This window comes from Esox lucius, chromosome 18 (genome assembly GCF_011004845.1).
Source record: "Esox lucius isolate fEsoLuc1 chromosome 18, fEsoLuc1.pri, whole genome shotgun sequence".
Taxonomy (NCBI): domain Eukaryota; kingdom Metazoa; phylum Chordata; class Actinopteri; order Esociformes; family Esocidae; genus Esox; species Esox lucius.
In genome coordinates this window covers 2,562,694-2,580,445 of record NC_047586.1, presented here as the reverse complement: position 1 = coordinate 2,580,445, position 17,752 = coordinate 2,562,694, and the positions used below count along the sequence as shown (strand labels likewise).

General features: G+C 44.4%; 2 protein-coding genes across 2 annotated transcripts; both read left to right on the top strand.

Moving 5' to 3' along the window:
* Positions 1-2,531: 2,531 nt before the first annotated feature.
* dpysl5b (dihydropyrimidinase like 5b) lies at positions 2,532-17,569 on the top strand. The gene is made up of 14 exons (XM_029114754.2): positions 2,532-2,645; positions 5,299-5,414; positions 6,211-6,360; positions 7,868-8,026; positions 9,688-9,867; positions 9,959-10,027; positions 10,690-10,734; positions 11,636-11,711; positions 12,092-12,248; positions 12,334-12,475; positions 12,809-12,951; positions 13,878-14,085; positions 14,206-14,374; positions 16,108-17,569. Exons 2-14 carry the CDS (start codon positions 5,307-5,309, stop codon positions 16,191-16,193), a joined length of 1,692 nt encoding a protein of 563 aa, XP_028970587.2. The 5' UTR covers positions 2,532-2,645; positions 5,299-5,306; the 3' UTR covers positions 16,194-17,569.
* On the top strand, positions 12,958-13,862 carry LOC109616843 (protein PF14_0175-like). The gene is made up of 2 exons (XM_034287985.1): positions 12,958-13,271; positions 13,359-13,862. The coding sequence occupies exons 1-2, from the start codon at positions 12,993-12,995 to the stop codon at positions 13,506-13,508; spliced, it is 429 nt and encodes a 142-aa protein (XP_034143876.1). The 5' UTR covers positions 12,958-12,992; the 3' UTR covers positions 13,509-13,862.
* Positions 17,570-17,752: the final 183 nt, after the last annotated feature.

Genomic DNA, 17,752 nt, shown 5'->3' with positions numbered 1-17,752 from the left:
AGTAGAATACACCACAGAACAGTGGAATACACCACAGATAATATTAGAATCTACCACAGAGAATAGTAGAATACACCACTGAGAACAAAAGAATACCCCACTCATAATGGAATATGCCTGAAAAATTGTAGAATCAACCACTGAGAATAGTAGAATACACCACTCATTATGGAATACACCTGAAGAATAGTAGAATCAACCACTGGGAATAGTAGAATACACCACTCATAATAGAATATGCCTGAAGAATAGTAGAATCAACTACTGGGAATAGTAGAACACACCACTCATAATGGGATACACAAGTAAAAATGAGGTGCATCAGCTGTTTTTTCTTGATGTCAGCCACTTGACCAGCTGACAATTAGCCGTGTCCATTACATTCTCAGTAGGTTGTCCCAGTCATCCATCTAAACATAGCATTAATAATCATATTACATTCTCAGTAGGTTGTCCAAGTCATCCATTTAAACATAGCATTAATAATCATATTACATTCTCAGTAGGTTGTCCCAGTCATCCATCTAAACATAGCATTAATAATCATATTACATTCTCAGTAGGTTGTCCAAGTCATCCATTTAAACATAGCATTAATAATCATATTACATTCTCAGTAGGTTGTCCCAGTCATCCATCTAAACATAGCATTAATAATCATATTACATTCTCAGTAGGTTTTCCAAGTCATCCATTTAAACATGGCATTAATAATCATATTACATTCTCAGTAGGTTGTCCCAGTCATCCATCTAAACATAGCATTAATAATCATATTACATTCTCAGTAGGTTGTCCCAGTCATCCATCTAAATGTAGCATTAATAATTAATTGTTATAATTAATATTTACATGGCATAAGTCACTAAGCTGTAAAATAGCAACAAAAAATCTATGCAACATTAGCAGAACTGCGTGAACTTTGTTGTAAAATAATAATAATAACACACCCCAGATGGCACAATGTATAGATTGTAGGAAATCTACTTGCGGTTATAATCCTTGCCTTGTCACAACGACTCCACAGCAGGTTACAGGATTGTCAAAGATCGACACAAACTCACATTTCTCTATACCATCAAGGGGAATAATTTTTTTCCATCATGAGATGGGGCCCTCCCAACAAATCTTGATTAGGGGCCCCTAAAACTGAAGCAGAACATTCTCAGTGTACCGATGGCTTGGCAGTGTACTTAGCAAAACATTCGGTCAGACTTAACATGTCAACATTGGCTTTATGAATACAGTTCCCTACAATCATTGTCACCTCCATAAAAAAGATGAGCAAAAAAGGCTGTAAGAAAATGTTGATGGTGAATTTAATGTACAAATGGACAATGGAGTTCTAGGAATTCAACCTTTTGTTGAGGAAAAAAATAAAATATTATAGTGAACAAGAAATTAAAAAATTTCTCGAAAACAAATTGCTGTCACGATTTGGCACCCCTACAGATTCTCGTGAAGCAAATTAAATAATTGTGTCTTTTTATTGCTATATATTTTCACGTGCACATCTTGAGTTATTAGGAACACTTAAGTAGTCATCCATGACTTCCTGTTTCTCTGGGGTATGAATATGAGGTGACCTTAAACTAAGCCTTTTGACTGAAAATTGAAAGCTCAAAATGCAGCCAGACACCAGGAATTCCACATGGTTGTATGATATGGAAATGTCTTCTGAGGAAGATTAGCCTTCTGGGAAGACTGGGAATTAACCTTCTGGGAAGTTTAGTAGAAACGCAGGATGGGGAGCTTTGGTAAAAACATCAAGGAGAAGAGCAATTTATTGTTGTAAATATATGATAACCCAAGGTAAGACGTCAGGGTGAAGTGGAGACTTCGACCCTTTCTCCAAAATCTCCACAGAACAATTCTGGCAGAACTGTTCATGTTTTAGCCCAGATCATCAGTTTGAGCCCCGGCACTGCCCTCCAAACCAGAACAGCTACAAATTACCCATGAAACCCAGTTGAATTGCGAACCGTCAGTTGTGCCAGCAATTCACAGTTGAACTAAGCTATTAGGACAATAGTGCTGAATAGAGATAACAGTAAGATACAGTATAGACAACAGGTTAAGATTAAGACAATAATACATTTATTGCTAGACCACACAAAAAGCTACTTCTACCAAGCCAGCTGTCTGTTATCCACATTATAAATAAGCCAAACGGCTTAGCTTCCAAGAAGCCTGAGAGAAGGAATATTAAGAGTTAATCAGAGTTCCTTTTCTGTAGCGTCCCGCGTCCCTGGCAACACATGAGATGTTTACAGTCCAGGGCAGGTTACCCGTTACCACTAGATTTGGTTTTAGAAGACTCATAACTTTACCAGTGAAGAAGCTGTTCAGCTTCATTCTCTTCCCTCTCCGTCCATCTCTCCTCTATTCTCGCCATCTCGTCTCTCATCTCTCTGGCTATATATTAATACACTCTGGTCCCATGAGACTTGACACGCCCCTAAAGGGCGGTGCCATTTCCCGGACCCTTATTCCCGATTGGCCAGTCGTCCTAACAGTCAGACAAGTTCACGTATGAGGGAGCGTCTGCAGCTCGCGCAGTGCCAGCTGTCCAGTGTCCTCAGCTCGCGGAGACCGGAGAGACTGGCTCTTTTCAGAAAGTGGTGTATTTGGGAATCAGGTCGAAGGTAGGAATCAGATATTTTTGCTCTGCTAAACGTGAACAAACTGTTATTTTTTATTGTTAACTCTTAATACGATATAACAGAGTAAGAGCGTTCTGTAAGCTACATAATGTGGCCAGCCGGAGGATCCTTGGTCTTGCTCGCCCAGCACACGCACGCACGCATACTAACGCTTGGCTGTTCAGGGTTCGCTTTCTTTTAATTGATTCATTATCTATTTCAATTGATATACACATTATGTCAGTTCATTAATCTCAGTGTATTTCTAGGACAGCATTCCCGTCCACTGAGCAATTAAATGATGTAGGTAATTGGCTGCGTCTGGACTATGTGTGTGTTTGTGTTATGTAAGTCAGTGATTCCATTGGAAGCACGTTGAGAGAGCAGAGATGAGTGTGTGATAGAAAAAATGTTTTCCTGTGTGTGTGTGTGTGTGTGTGTGTGTACATAGCGGTGGGAAGTTGTTTTGATTAATGATGGCTTGAGCGCGGGGTGGTATTGACTGAACAGCTATCGGACGGACGACGCACGCCCACCCGCCGTAGTGACGCGCGTTGCAGTCGCAAGAAAAAAGTGAATTTCCTAAATCTCGTCAGGGGGTTGCCGAAGATACAACACTGAAACCCCACTAACCGTGTGTGGGTGTCTATGTGTGTGTGATGTTATTATATCATTGTTCTAGTTGAATGTGTTCTTGTTAGGCCATGTTGTCGTTGATCCTTTGATCGCTCGTTCATGCATGATCCCCGAGAATTACCCCATCCCCCGAGATGTGTGGCACACATCAAAACGCATGCACACACACAACACACACGCATCACTGCCCACATGGCGGTTGTCATGCGCCAGCAGCTGTCTAATTCTATCTCCACTCAGTTAAAACGCATTAACACACACACATAAACACACAAACACACACACACTCTGCCCTACATTCAGTCCTGGGCTACTGACTCACTTCCCATCTGTTCTGACTCTTTACAGATGTTAGCCCTGCCCACTAACCTGCCAACTAGGAGTGTGTGTTGGACAGAGAGTGTGTATTGGACAGAGAGTGTGTGTACTTAATGTCCACATTGGACATATGCACACACACATTTTCAAATACATAAGATCAATTCATCCATGTAGAATGCACAGACAACCCTGCAGCACACACACTCGTCACACACACAACACACACGCACCCATCACACACACAACACACACTCATCACACACACAACACACACTCATCACACACAAAACACACACACAACACAGATGGACACACATGAATCCATGCAGAAAGTTGTTCTGGTCTGAGTCAGCATGGAAATATTAAGAGAGAGAGCAAAGGACTGAGAGGGAATAAGAGAGACGGAGGGATGGAGAGATGCAGAGAATCAGGGAGAGAGGGATGAGGGATGGAAAACAGGAGAGAGGGGGAAGGAGGGGGAGAGATTGAGTGAGAGAAAGAGGGGAAGAGGGAGATATGCAGGAGCATAGAGGAGAAACATTTTAAAGACCGTCCTCGCCACATCTCTCCCTACCTCCATGTCGTGCTCGCTCCATGTAAATTATAGATTTGAGAATAATAGATCTGCTCTGAAATATTTAAAACATTAAAAACCAAGAAAGGCTGGGAGAGTTTGTGTTGTATGTCATGAATCTGAGAGAGAGTCTGTGGTGTATGTCAGGAGTCAGATAGAGAGTCTGTGTTGTATGTCAGGAGTCAGAGAGAGTCTGTGTTGTATGTCATGAGTCAGATAGAGTCTGTGTTGTATGTCATGAATCAGATAGAGAGTCTGTGTTGTATGTCATGAGTCAGATAGAGTCTGTGTTGTATGTCATGAGTCAGATAGAGTCTGTGTTGTATGTCATGAGTCAGATAGAGAGTCTGTGTTGTATGTCATGAATCAGATAGAGAGTCTGTGTTGTATGTCATGAGTCAGATAGAGTCTGTGTTGTATGTCATGAGTCAGAGAGAGTCTGTGTTGTATGTCATGAATCAGATAGAGAGTCTGTGTTGTATGTCATGAGTCAGATATAGTCTGTGTTGTATGTCATGAATCAGATAGAGAGTCTGTGTTGTATGTCATGAGTCAGATAGAGAGTCTGTGTTGTATGTCATGAGTCAGATAGAGAGTCTGTGTTGTATGTCATGAGTCAGAGAGAGTCTGTGTTGTATGTCATGAGTCAGAGAGTGTCTGTGTTGTATGTCATGAGTCAGAGAGAGTCTGTGTTGTATGTCATGAGTCAGATAGAGAGTCTGTGTTGTATGTCATGAGTCAGAGAGAGTCTGTGTTGTATGTCATGAGTCAGATAGAGAGTCTGTGTTGTATGTCATGAGTCAGATAGAGAGTCTGTGTTGTATGTCATGAGTCAGAGAGAGTCTGTGTTGTATGTCATGAGTCAGATAGAGAGTCTGTGTTGTATGTCATGAGTCAGAGAGAGAGTCTGTGTTGTATGTCATGAGTCAGAGAGGAAGAGTCTCTGTTAAAGTTCAGTATGTCAAATTATTCACAAACACATTTCATCCCAATTAGTTGTCTTTAGTGGATTTACTGTTAAATCAGATTAGATATGTCTCACCTCCCCTCCTCCCCTTCTCCACATACCTCCCCCTCCCCTCTCCTCCTCTCCATCCTCTGCTCTTCCATCCCTCCATCTCTCAGGTGACAGAATGTCTAACTCTGGCTCCATGAGGATCCTAATTAAAGGAGGGAAGGTGGTCAACGATGATGTCACACAGGAAGCAGATGTTTACATCGAGAACGGGACCATTCAGCAGGTTGAACTTATTCAAATGAATAACACCTTATTACCGTAGTAACAACACCATATTACCGTAGTAACAACACTATAACATCAATTTACTTACAGCCACATCATAATAGTAACAACATCATGTCACTATGGTATCAACTCCACGTCATTATACATGTAGTATCTATAGTAGTAACACCATATCCCCATAGTAACTATAGTAACAAAACCATGCCACCACGATAAATACACCATAGCAACCAACACAAAATCACCATGGTAACATAGTAACCAACACTATATAACCATGGCAACTACAGCATAGCAACCAACACCATATCAACACAGTAATTATATTAACTAGCAGCACATCACCAGCTGCTGTTCAGTTTTCTATGTAGGGTAATGTTTTGTACTGAACAAACCGTTACCTCCGAAACATTCCTGAGCAGACTTTGAATAATTTATTTCAAAGGGCAGTGGTGATGCTAACAGTGTTCCCCACCCCCATAAACCCCCTCTGTCCTTGACTGGTCCTTTACTTCAGCCGCAGGTGGATGTCAGTGGGGCTGCTGATTTGTCCAGGGAGCAGCACACATGTTCACGGCTGAGTGAGAAGCCTGCTAGCCTCCTGAATATGCATGGACATTTTAACGCGGACATCTCAGTTATTTAAAAAGCCCCTGACCTGGTTAATAACGACCTCACTGCCGACGGTGGCAAGATTATATCCCCCTGGTTAGAAGCCACAGAGCAGCGGGCTGGTGCCGCTACGGTAAGATGTGTGCCGGAAGAGATGACCCGTGTTGTTGTCGTGCCAGGTGGGGCGGGAGTTGATGATTCCGGGCGGGGCCAAGGTGATTGATGCATCAGGGAAGTTGGTGATGCCGGGTGGAATCGATACCTCAGTCCACCTACAGCAGAACTTCATGAACGCCAGGAGCCAGGATGACTTCTACAGTGGCACCAAGGTACACACACACACACAAACACACACACGCCTTCACGCAAACACACAAACACACACCCACATTTTGCGTTGTGTTAATTCTAGTGTATGAAAGGAATCCACTGAATCCACAGCTGTCCTCCACACCCCCGCTCTCTCTCGCTCTCTCTCTCTCTCTCTCTCTTCACCCCCCCAGCAGTTGCTCAGTGTTCAGTTGTTATTGGTTGATTTTTAATATTCTGCATTCCTCTGAAAGAAAGAACGGAGCGAGGGAGAAAGAGAAAAGAAAGAAAGGAGCGAGGGGGAGGGAGAGAAGAGAGAGAATGGACAGGAGTCTGGTTTAGGAAATGAAAGAGGATGCGTGTTTGTTGGTGGGTTAGTTGTTGTTTTAGGGTGTGTTGCTAGTCAGATTGATAGTGATGGAATGTCTGGGGGGGTAGGCTGGAGATGAGGGGTTCACAGAAATCCTCCATATGTTTTCCCCCATGACCTCAATGCCATGACAACCAACCCCCCAGCCTTCCCTGCCCCCCTCCTTCTCGGTCTGTGGGAATCAGGAAGCACTGTGTGTGTGTGTTTGTGTGTGTGCAAGTGTGTGCGTGTTGCTGTGGAGATGGTTAGAATGTCATTGATGGCTTACAATTACCAAACTCACACACACACACACATACACATACACACATACACACACACACACACACACACACACACACACATACACATACACGCATACACACACACACACACAGCAGTGGACTTGGCAATGTAAACAAGAAAGACCGGAACACTGGAATGAGAGGAGAGAGAAAAGAAGAGATAGAAGGAAGAGATGAGTGGAGAGAGAGCAGAGAGTAGAGCAAGTAGAGGGGGGAGAGGGGAGGTGAGGGGACAGGAGAGGGGAGGGGACAGGAGAGGAGAGGGGAGGTGAGGGGACAGGAGAGGAGAGGGGAGGTTGGATGTAAGTTAATTTGACAGTGTGTGATCAAAGAGAGCTTGATTTTGTGTTTGTATCTAACGGATCTGTCATATCCCCCAGGGTTGGGTGAGTCATCCTCCTCCCTCTAAAAGCAATAATATTACAGACCTACCTCTCTACCCCCCCCCTTCATCACCCTGTCTCCCCTCTCTCCACCCTGTCTCCCCTCTCTGTCTCCCCTCTCTGTCTCCCCTCTCTCTACCCTCTCATCACCCTGTCTCCCCTCTCTGTCTCCCCTCTCTCTACCCTCTCATCACCCTGTCTCCCCTCTCATCACCCTGTCTCCCCTCCCTCCCCTCTCTCCCCTCTCTGTCTCCCCTCCCTCTCTCTACCCTACTCCCCTCCCTGTCTCACTTTATTTTTCTCTGTCTCCCCTTTCTGTCTTTCACTCTCATTCTTTCTCTCTTTCTGTAACTCCCTCTCTGTTTTTCTCTTTTTTATTCAATTCCACGGCTTGGCTTGAAGGTGTAACCGTATACTAGACAGATCAAATCAATTATATAATGTGGATAATAAGACAGAATAATGTTTCTCTGTTGCTCTCATCCTCCAGGCGGCGCTGTTGGGCGGGACCACCATGGTAATTTCACTGGTCCTCCCGGACAAAGACAGCTCCCTGGTGGAGGCCTATGAGAAGGTCAGGTCTCTGGCTGACCCAAAAACCTGCTGCGATTACAGCCTGCACGTTGGTGTGACCCGGTGGGGGCCCAAGGTACAGACACACACTCCACTATTACAGACACACACTCCACTATTACCGACACACACCCCACTATTACAGACACACACCCCACTATTACAGACACACACTCCACTATTACAGACACACACCCCACTATTACAGACACCCCCCCACTATTACAGACACACACTCCACTATTACAGACACACACTCCACTATTACAGACACACACCCCACTATTACAGACACCCCCCCACTATTACAGGCACACACTCCACTATTACAGACACACACCCCACTATTACAGACACACACTCCACTATTACCGACACACACCCCACTATTACAGACACACACTCCACTATTACAGACACACACTCCACTATTACCGACACACACCCCACTATTACAGACACACACCCCACTATTACAGACACACACCCCACTATTACAGACACACACTCCACTATTACAGACACACACCCCACTATTACGGACACACACTCCACTATTACAGACACACACTCCACTATTACCGACACACACCCCACTATTACAGACACACACTCCACTATTACAGACACACACCCCACTATTACAGACACACACCCCACTATTACAGACACACACTCCACTATTACAGACACACACCCCACTATTACAGACACACACTCCACTATTACAGACACACACTCCACTATTACCGACACACACCCCACTATTACAGACACACACTCCACTATTACAGACACACACTCCACTATTACAGACACACACCCCACTATTACAGACACACACTCCACTATTACAGACACACACCCCACTATTACAGACACACACTCCACTATTACAGAAACACACCCCACTATTACAGACACACACCCCACTATTACAGACACACACTCCACTATTACAGACACACACCCCACTATTACAGACACACACTCCACTATTACAGACACACACCCCACTATTACAGACACACACTCCACTATTACAGACACACACCCCACTATTACAGACACACACCCCACTATTACAGACACACACTCCACTATTACAGAAACACACCCCACTATTACAGACACACACCCCACTATTACAGACACACACTCCACTATTACAGACACACACCCCACTATTACAGACACACACTCCACTATTACAGACACACACCCCACTATTACAGACACACACTCCACTATTACAGACACACACCCCACTATTACAGACACACACCCCACTATTACAGACACACACTCCACTATTACAGACACACACCCCACTATTACAGACACCCCCCCTCACTATTACAGACACACTCCACTATTACAGACACACACCCCACTATTACAGACACACACTCCACTATTACAGACCCGATCGGTTCATTATTACAGGCCTGATATGTTCATTATTACAGGCCCGATCAGTTAATTGTTACAGGCCCGATCAGTTAATTGTTACAGGCCCGATCAGTTCATTATTACAGGCCTGATACATTCATTATTACAGGCCTGATATGTTTATTATTACAGGCCTGATCAGTTCATTGTTACAGGCCTGATACTTTCGTTATTACAGGCCTGATACGTTCATTATTATAGGCATGATAAATTCATTATTACAGGCCTGATAAGTATTCCTACCCTGACACCTTACCTCTAACCTCTGACCCCTAACCCCTGTAGGTACGTGCCGAAATGGAGTCCCTGGTGCGTGAACGAGGCGTGAACTCGTTCCAGATGTTTATGGCGTATAAAGACACCCTGATGCTGCGAGACTCTGAGCTCTACCAGTCCTTACTGAGCTGCAAGGACATAGGAGCCGTGGCCAGGATCCATGCAGAGAACGGAGAGCTGGTTGCAGAGGTACACACACACACACACACACACACACACAAAGAAACGCACACGCACAGGTGTCACAAAGAAGAATGACAGTGTGTTTGTGTTTTACCAGGGCAGTAAAGAGGCTTTGGACCTGGGGATCAGTGGACCTGAGGGCATGGAGATCAGCCGACCTGAGGAGGTGACTAAGGAGACAGAGAGGGAAAATGGAACAGCTACTCTGCTAAATCACTTGAATCCTCATTTAAGATGGGGTGTTATGTGTAGTGGATAAGCAAAAAAACTTTTGATTTTTCAAAGCGCTAAAATAAAGTTAACTACTTTAGTTAAGTGTCCTAGGCAGTTTTGGCTCTGTGCACAATGTATGTATGCACAAAAATAAAATAAACCACAAGGTTTCTATATGCTGCCCTCTGGTGGTGAAGTGTACCTATTTACAGAAACGCTATTATTACTTTCATTACTTTATTACATTTATTAATTTTAACTGGCTAAATTACTAATGTTATACTTGGCAGCAGTGTTGAATACTTGTTGCTGATTTGCTATAATGAGTTCTAGAATGCACATTCATTCCTTTTAAATGATAATTAGTCTCTGTCAGCAACATAGCACCACGCCTCCTACCATCATATCCCCATGAGTATGACCATGGCTATCTAATCTCCCTATTTACTCATTCATCCCCTCTTCTCCCAGTGTTAAAAAAAATTATACACTGCTGTGTATGGACATATATGCAGTCCCTAATGTATATAAATCACTGTGGGTAAAACTTCAGCTAATTTATTAAAATATACATCTTAATAAGTATCTAAGTTTCTCTGTTTTCTTTCAAAACAGCTGGAGGCAGAGGCCACACATCGAGCCATCACCATCGCTAACAGGGTAAGGGTTAAAGGTCATCATCACTAACAGGGTAAGGGTTAAAGGTCGCCATCACTAACAGGGTAAGGGTTAAAAATCAACACCAATAACAGGGTTAGGGTTAAAGGTCACCATCACTTACAGGGTAAAGGTTACCGTCACTAACAGGGTTAGAGTTAAAAGTCAACACCAATAACAGGGTGAGGGTTAAAGGTCACCATCGCTAACAGGATCAGGGTTAAAGTTCACCATTGCTAACAGCGTAAGGGGTGAAGATCATTAGCAATAACAGGGTAAGGGTTAAAGGTCACCATCACTAAAAGGTTTAGAGGTTACCAAAGTTAAATACATTGTGTTTGATCTGGATAAAATGGGTCATGTGCAGGTTTATGAAACCATGGAGAGGAAAAGACCTGTCAATATGTGGTTAAATGACCTTGATAAATGATCTGGTTAAATCACAACATATTAATTCAATTACGGCCCAACCAACTACAGGATCATTCTTTTTTATGTATTTATGTTTACTTAAAATGGAAAATCATATCAAATGTAACAGGCCAAGTTAAGTGACGAGTATGATTTGAACCAAAATTCATACATGGTGTGTATTTTTGTATCTTTTGGTCTTTCTGTATATGTGTCTCTGTGTGTGTGTGTGTGTGTGTGTGCACACGCTTGTTTTACTATACCTGTGAGGACTTTTTGAGATCATAATTAATTTCCATTAACAATTTCATATATTCTAAACCCAACCTTAACCCTTACCTTAATCTCTAAAACCCTATTATGACCCTAAATGACCCTTACCGCAAGCCTAAAAAACACATTAAATGTCCTCCCTAGTCATGGTTTGCCATGGGTTACAACATTTGTGAGGGCTATATCTGGACCTCGCAGAACTAGTATACGTGTTTTCCAGGCCCACTGTCCAATGAACCTGGTGAACGTGTCCAGTATGTCGGCTGGTGATGTCATCGCTGCTGCCAAGATGCAGGGTGAGTATATCATCTGGAAGCCTGATTTAGAACACTGTAAGGAATAGCTAATGTTGTGAAAACCCACTAAAGCTGTGGGGACTAGCTACGCTGTTTGGACTAGCTAACGCCGTGAGAACTAACTAACAGTCTGTGGACTAGCTAAAGCTTTGTGGACTAGTTAATGCTGTGAGAACTAGCTAACGCTCTGATGACTAGCTAACGCTGCGTGGACTAGCTAATTCCAAGAGGACTAGCTAAAGCTTTGTGGACTAGTTAATGCTGTGAGAACTAGCTAACGCTCTGATGACTAGCTAATGCTGCGTGGACTAGCTAATTCCAAGAGGACTAGCTAAAGCTTTGTGTGTGTTTGTGTTTTTTTTTTTTTTGTGTTTGTTTAGGTAAGGTGGTGTATGGCGAGACGTCAGTAGCTCACGCTGTGCTCAGTGGCATGCAGTACTACCACAAGGACTGGGCTCATGCAGCCAATCATGTCCTAGCTCCTCCGCTCCGCCTTGACCCCAGCACACCGAATTACCTGATGGGGCTGCTGGGCAAGTATGTACACACACGCACACCAGCATGCAAGCATACACACACACACACACATTGCACAGGCGTTGATGGTGAGTTTCCTGTTTAGTGACACTCTGAGCACGGTGGCGTCCGACCACCGTCCTTTCAGTACGAAGCAAAGGAGTCTGGGTAAAGATGACTTCACTAAGATTCCTCATGGAGTGGCCGGTGTTCAGGACAGGATGAGCGTCATCTGGGAAAGAGGAGTGGTACAACAAGCACACACATGCACACAAACACACACAAGCACACAAACACAGGCATGCAAGGCTTTAAAATGCGACCAGTATGTAGCTGTGCAACATTATATTATTTATGAAATATGTGTTTATAAAAGTGTGGCAAATGTATGTATTTTAGTGGTTAAAAAAGAAAAACGATAAAAAACTAGCTTTTCAGTTACCTACTACTCTGGTAGCAGCAATGAGACTGTAGGATTTTATCACAACTTCATACAGCACTTTCTAGGTATCACTTAGGTTTAAAGGCACGTCCAAAACCATTGAAAACAAACCCCTGATGCTGAGTGGTTGACCTGACAGGTGGGCGGGAAGATGGATGAGAATAGGTTTGTTGCCGTGACGAGTTCCAATGCAGCTAAGATCTACAACCTCTATCCTCGTAAAGGCCGTATCATACCTGGAGCCGATGCTGACCTGCTGGTGTGGGACCCAGATCAAACCAGGTGCACACATTCATTTACTTTGTTCATGGCAGTGCATTATAATGTACCTTTCACATGGCCAGGTCAGGGTCAGGAACCAACAGGTCAGGGTAAAGAACCAACAGGAGGTCAGGGTCAGGAACCAACTGGAGGTAAAGAACCAACAAGAGGTCAGGAACCAACAGGAGGCCAGGGTCAGGAACCAACAGGAGGTAGAGAACCAACAGGAGGTTAGGAAACAACAGGTCATGAACCAACAGGAAGTCAGGAACCAACAGGTCAGGGTCAGGAACCAACAGGAGGTAAAGAACCAACTGGAGGTCAGGGTCAGAAACCAACAGGTCAGGGTCAGGAACCAACAGGAGGTCAGGATCAGGAACCAACAGGATGTTAGGAACCAACAGGAGGTCAGGGTCAGGAACCAACAGGTCAGGGTCAGGAACCAACAGGAGGTCAGGATCAGGAACCAACAGGATGTTAGGAACCAACAGGCCAGGAACCAACAGGAAGTCAGGAACCAACAGGAAGTCAGGAACCAACAGGAGGTCATGGTCAGGAACCAACTGGTGTTTGGTTAACTGTGACAGTGGTTATGGTGTTGAGCTGTTGTGATGTTGAGATGTTGTGATGTTGAGGTCAGGGAGCTCTAATGGTGGTTGTGGTTTTTGAGGTTGGGGAGCTGTAATGGTGGTTATAATGTTAAGGTCATGGAGCTGTGATGGTGATTATGGTATTGAGGTCATGGAGCTGTGACGGTGGTTATAGTGTTGAGGTCATGGAGCTGTGATGGTGATTATGGTATTGAGGTCATGGAGCTATGACGGTGGTTATAGTGTTGAGGTCATGGAGCTGTGATGGTGATTATGGTGTTGAGGTCATGGAGCTGTAATGGTGGTTGTGACATTGTTGTGGAAGTGGCTCGTTGCTGACCCACTGTCTCTCAACAGGACCATCTCTGTGACAACCCAGGCACAAGGCGGAGACTTCAATCTGTATGAGGGCTTGCGTTGTCATGGCGTTCCCTTGGTAACCATCAGCCGCGGCCGGCTGGTGTGTGAGAACGGAGCATTCATGTGTGCAGAGGGTTCTGGGAAGTTCTACCCTCTACGCACCTTCCCAGATTACCTGTATAAGAAGATGGTGCAGAGAGAGAAGGTACACCCACACACCCACGCAGTTCGATTTGTTGTTGTTAAAACTCTGTTTTTAGTCTTTGTGAAATTGAATTCTCTCTATTTCTCTCTCTCTGTCTCTCTCTGTCTCGTTCTCTGTCAGAGTCAAGTGGTAAAGGGTGTGGACCGCCCTCCCTACTCGGGTGAGATTGCCTCAGTGAATAATGGGAAGAAGGAGGCGGGGCAAGCAGATGGGGACACGCCCCCTAGGGTCTGCGCCAGGGCCCACGTTGGAGTCAGAGATCTGCATGAGTCTTCCTTCAGCCTCTCAGGTACGACTGCTTCCTGTTATAGGTTTAGACTCCTTCCTGTTATAGGTTTAGACTCCTTCCTGTTGTAGGTTTAGACTCCTTCCTGACTCTTCAGTTGTTTTTATTGCATGCTTAATTAACGTGAAACACATTAATTTGGTATTTAGTTCATGATCTACATCTCAGTAGCTAAATACCCTTGCTCAGGAGCCTTGTTCACAATCAAACTTACAGTGAATGTCACACAATGTTGCTAAACACCTTATTCATCAACACTCTAGTTTAGGAAAAGTGACGTCTTGTTTACTTGCAGTGGAAAAAGGAGCACATAAGAATTTCCACTTTCCCCTGTATTATTAATGAAGCCATCTTTTTCCCTAGACCAACACCATAGTTTGAGTGCCCACTTGTTTCCTGAATGTTATGGCATGTGCTGCATAATAATGCCTGATGGTTCAAAGTACATCTTAGACCTTTCAAATATACCAGACCTGCTTGCTTGCATAAAAGCAGCAAGGACCATAAAGGTAAAGGTTAAAGTACACCCTAGACCAGGTGTAATCAAATCTTACCCTACGAGGCCCGGAGCCTGCTGGTTTTCTTTTTTCTTCCTTTTCTTCCTACCCTCACCTATGGTCATGAAGGCTGGGTCAAGACCGAAAGAACAAAATTGCGAGTACAAGCGGCTGAAAATGGTTTTCTCAGAAGGGTGCCAGGCTTCTCTCTTAGGGATAGGGTGAGAAGCTCAGCCATCTTTGTGGAACTCGGAGTAGAGCCGCTGCTCCTTTGCGTCGAAAGGAGCCAGTTGAGGTGGTTCGGGCATCTGGTAAGGATGCCCCCAGAACGTCTCCCAAGGGAGGTGTTCTAGGCACGTCCAGCTGGGAGGAGACCTCGGAGTAGGCCCAGGACTAGGTGGAGAGATTATATTTTGACACTGGCCTGGGAACGCCTTGGGATCCCCCAGTCAGAGCTGGCAAATGTGGCTCGGGAAAGGGAAGTTTGGGGTCCCCTGCTGGAGCTGCTGCCCCCACGACCCGATACCAGATAAGCGGATGAAGATGAGATGAGAGAGATGAGATCTACATCACAGTTAAAGGATCCCAGTTTGAGCCAGTTTGATACAGCAGCCAAATAATCCTGGCGCAACTGTAAGTTACTGTGTCGAATGCACCACAAGCATTCCTGGAGCATTCCCTGCTGCGCAGCAACATTCCTGGAGCATTCCCTGCTGAGCAGACACATTCCTGGAACATTCCCTGCTGAGCAGCAACATTCCTGGAGCATTGCCTGCAGAGCAGCAACATTCCTGGAGCATTGCCTGCTGAGCAGCAACATTCCTGGAGCATTGCCTGCTGAGCAGCAACATTCCTGGAGCATTCCTTGCTGAGCAGCCACATTCCTGGAGCATTTCCTGCTGAGCAGCAACATTCTTTGCTGCACAGCCACATTCCTGGAGCATTCACTGCTGAGCAGCAAAATTCCTGGAGCAACTGGAGAGTTTAGAGTGCCCTCTGTTTGTTGTTGGAGCACCGCTGAACACAGACACATCCGTCTGAATGAGAGACACCAGGGTCCTTATGGTCTGCACCCCCACCGTCGGCGAACGGTTTACTGCGGCCAAACAACGCCTCGTCTGTCTTCCCTGTTGTCTGTCCTCTGGGAATTAAAGCATAAAAACGCCTCAACATGTGTACACACACACACACAATGTGACTCTGTCACCGAGGTAATCTTTATCTCCTTTTCCTGATCAGGCAACCAGGTGGACGACCATGTCCCAAAGAGGTCCTCTGCACGAATCCTGGCCCCGCCCGGCGGCCGTTCCAGTGGCATCTGGTAACCGTGGGAGAGCCATGGCAACTGACAGTGTTTTTGTACATTTCCATGACAACCAGGAAAACTGCACTGATTTTACTACCACAGGGTTAGAGAAGTACTGGTTACTAATCGATAGATTGATTGATCAAATTTACAATGAATTTTGCCAAAGTGAGTTTTGGAACCAATGGGCTGGTTTCTGGCTGGAGAGAGGGAGGGAGAGAGGAAGAGAGAATGGACAGGACTGTTGCACTTAATAATCTGATGAGTTTATCTAAAGTAATAAAGAACACCTAAACCTTTTGTGAGATCAAAGCAGTACAGTTTCTGATTGGTTGATTGTCTGTGTTACCTGAGGTATTTAACCTAACAACCCACTCCCACACTATGTTACACTCTGGTTTGTAACAGGCTTAGCCTGTGTGTTATAACATGTTCAAAATCATATCACTGCTTCAGCACCCTAACCTTTAATCACAGGGGTCAGATGGGCCACTCTTCTAGCCAATAGAAGATGAGGGGCGGGGTGAGTCTGTTTAGGTGACGGCTGTTTTACCTTTTAAAGGGTTCATCCACAGCTGCATTAGTTGGACATATCCATTCATGATTTGTAAACATTGATTATTGAAGAAATGTACCGATAAATACCTCATGAGCATCTTACCACTGTTGTACCCAATCAGAACTTAACATATCAGCTTGTTTTACACCAGTGTTTGTGAACAAAGTAGACAAACAACGTATAGCTTTAAAAAATGGTCAGTTATGGTTGGATAAAGAAAGGATGGTCAGTCCTTGCCAAAGTCCACAGCTCTGTCTTTAAATTTGAGAGTGGTTACATTTCTTCAGCCCTATTCCTCAGCTTGTTTACAAAAAACTGAGGTGTGGTTAGCTTTATTGTTGCTTCAACTGATGATTGCCTGTTTCGCCTCTCACCTCTCCTATTTGCCCTATAACCCCTGACCTCCTGTTTGTGTCTACCCACCCCCAACCATGTTGTATATAATTGTGGTTCTATGTTTATGGTTAATCTGCTGTATTTTTTAACTAATGAATTTCTGTGCCACCTGTCGATTGCCTGGAATGACACCACAGCACGATCACTTGAAATCTTTTACTGTTATTAAGATGTTTAATATTAAGATGAGGATGAAGGTGGGGTGAATAATATGTTGGTGGTGCCTGTGATGAAAACAGTGATTATTATGACCTTGTTGGATCATGTGGAAAGCTGTGTGTCTGGTGTAGTTAAAAGCTCTGTGTATAGTATGGTGTTAAAAGCTCTTTGACGCTTTGGTGGTGTGATGATGTGATGATGTCAGTATTGATGGTGTCCTGGCGCTTGCTGTCTGTGATCAGGAATGACAACAAACATATTAAACAGACTAATACTTTACAGTTTGTGGTGTGTCTGTTCTGGGGGCTTGTGGACCAAGCACTGTAAACACACACACTCACACACACACACACAACTCTCCATGGTGACACAACATGGGAGTATTCCCCCGCATAGAGGCGGGTTGCCTAGCAGTGTGAAAATAAGGTTGAATTTTTTTTTTTATTGAAATATATTTATAGAAT

Coding starts and splice junctions, on each gene's coding strand:
- dpysl5b (XM_029114754.2), top strand. CDS start 5,307: ATGTCTAACTCTGGCTCCATGAGGATCCTAATTAAAGGAGGGAAGGTG. Junction 12,952..13,877: donor TGGGACCCAGATCAAACCAG/GTGCACACATTC, acceptor GTCTCTCAACAG/GACCATCTCTGTGACAACCC. Junction 14,086..14,205: donor AGATGGTGCAGAGAGAGAAG/GTACACCCACAC, acceptor GTTCTCTGTCAG/AGTCAAGTGGTAAAGGGTGT.
- LOC109616843 (XM_034287985.1), top strand. CDS start 12,993: ATGTACCTTTCACATGGCCAGGTCAGGGTCAGGAACCAACAGGTCAGG. Junction 13,272..13,358: donor TCAGGGTCAGAAACCAACAG/GTCAGGGTCAGG, acceptor AGGAACCAACAG/GTCAGGGTCAGGAACCAACA.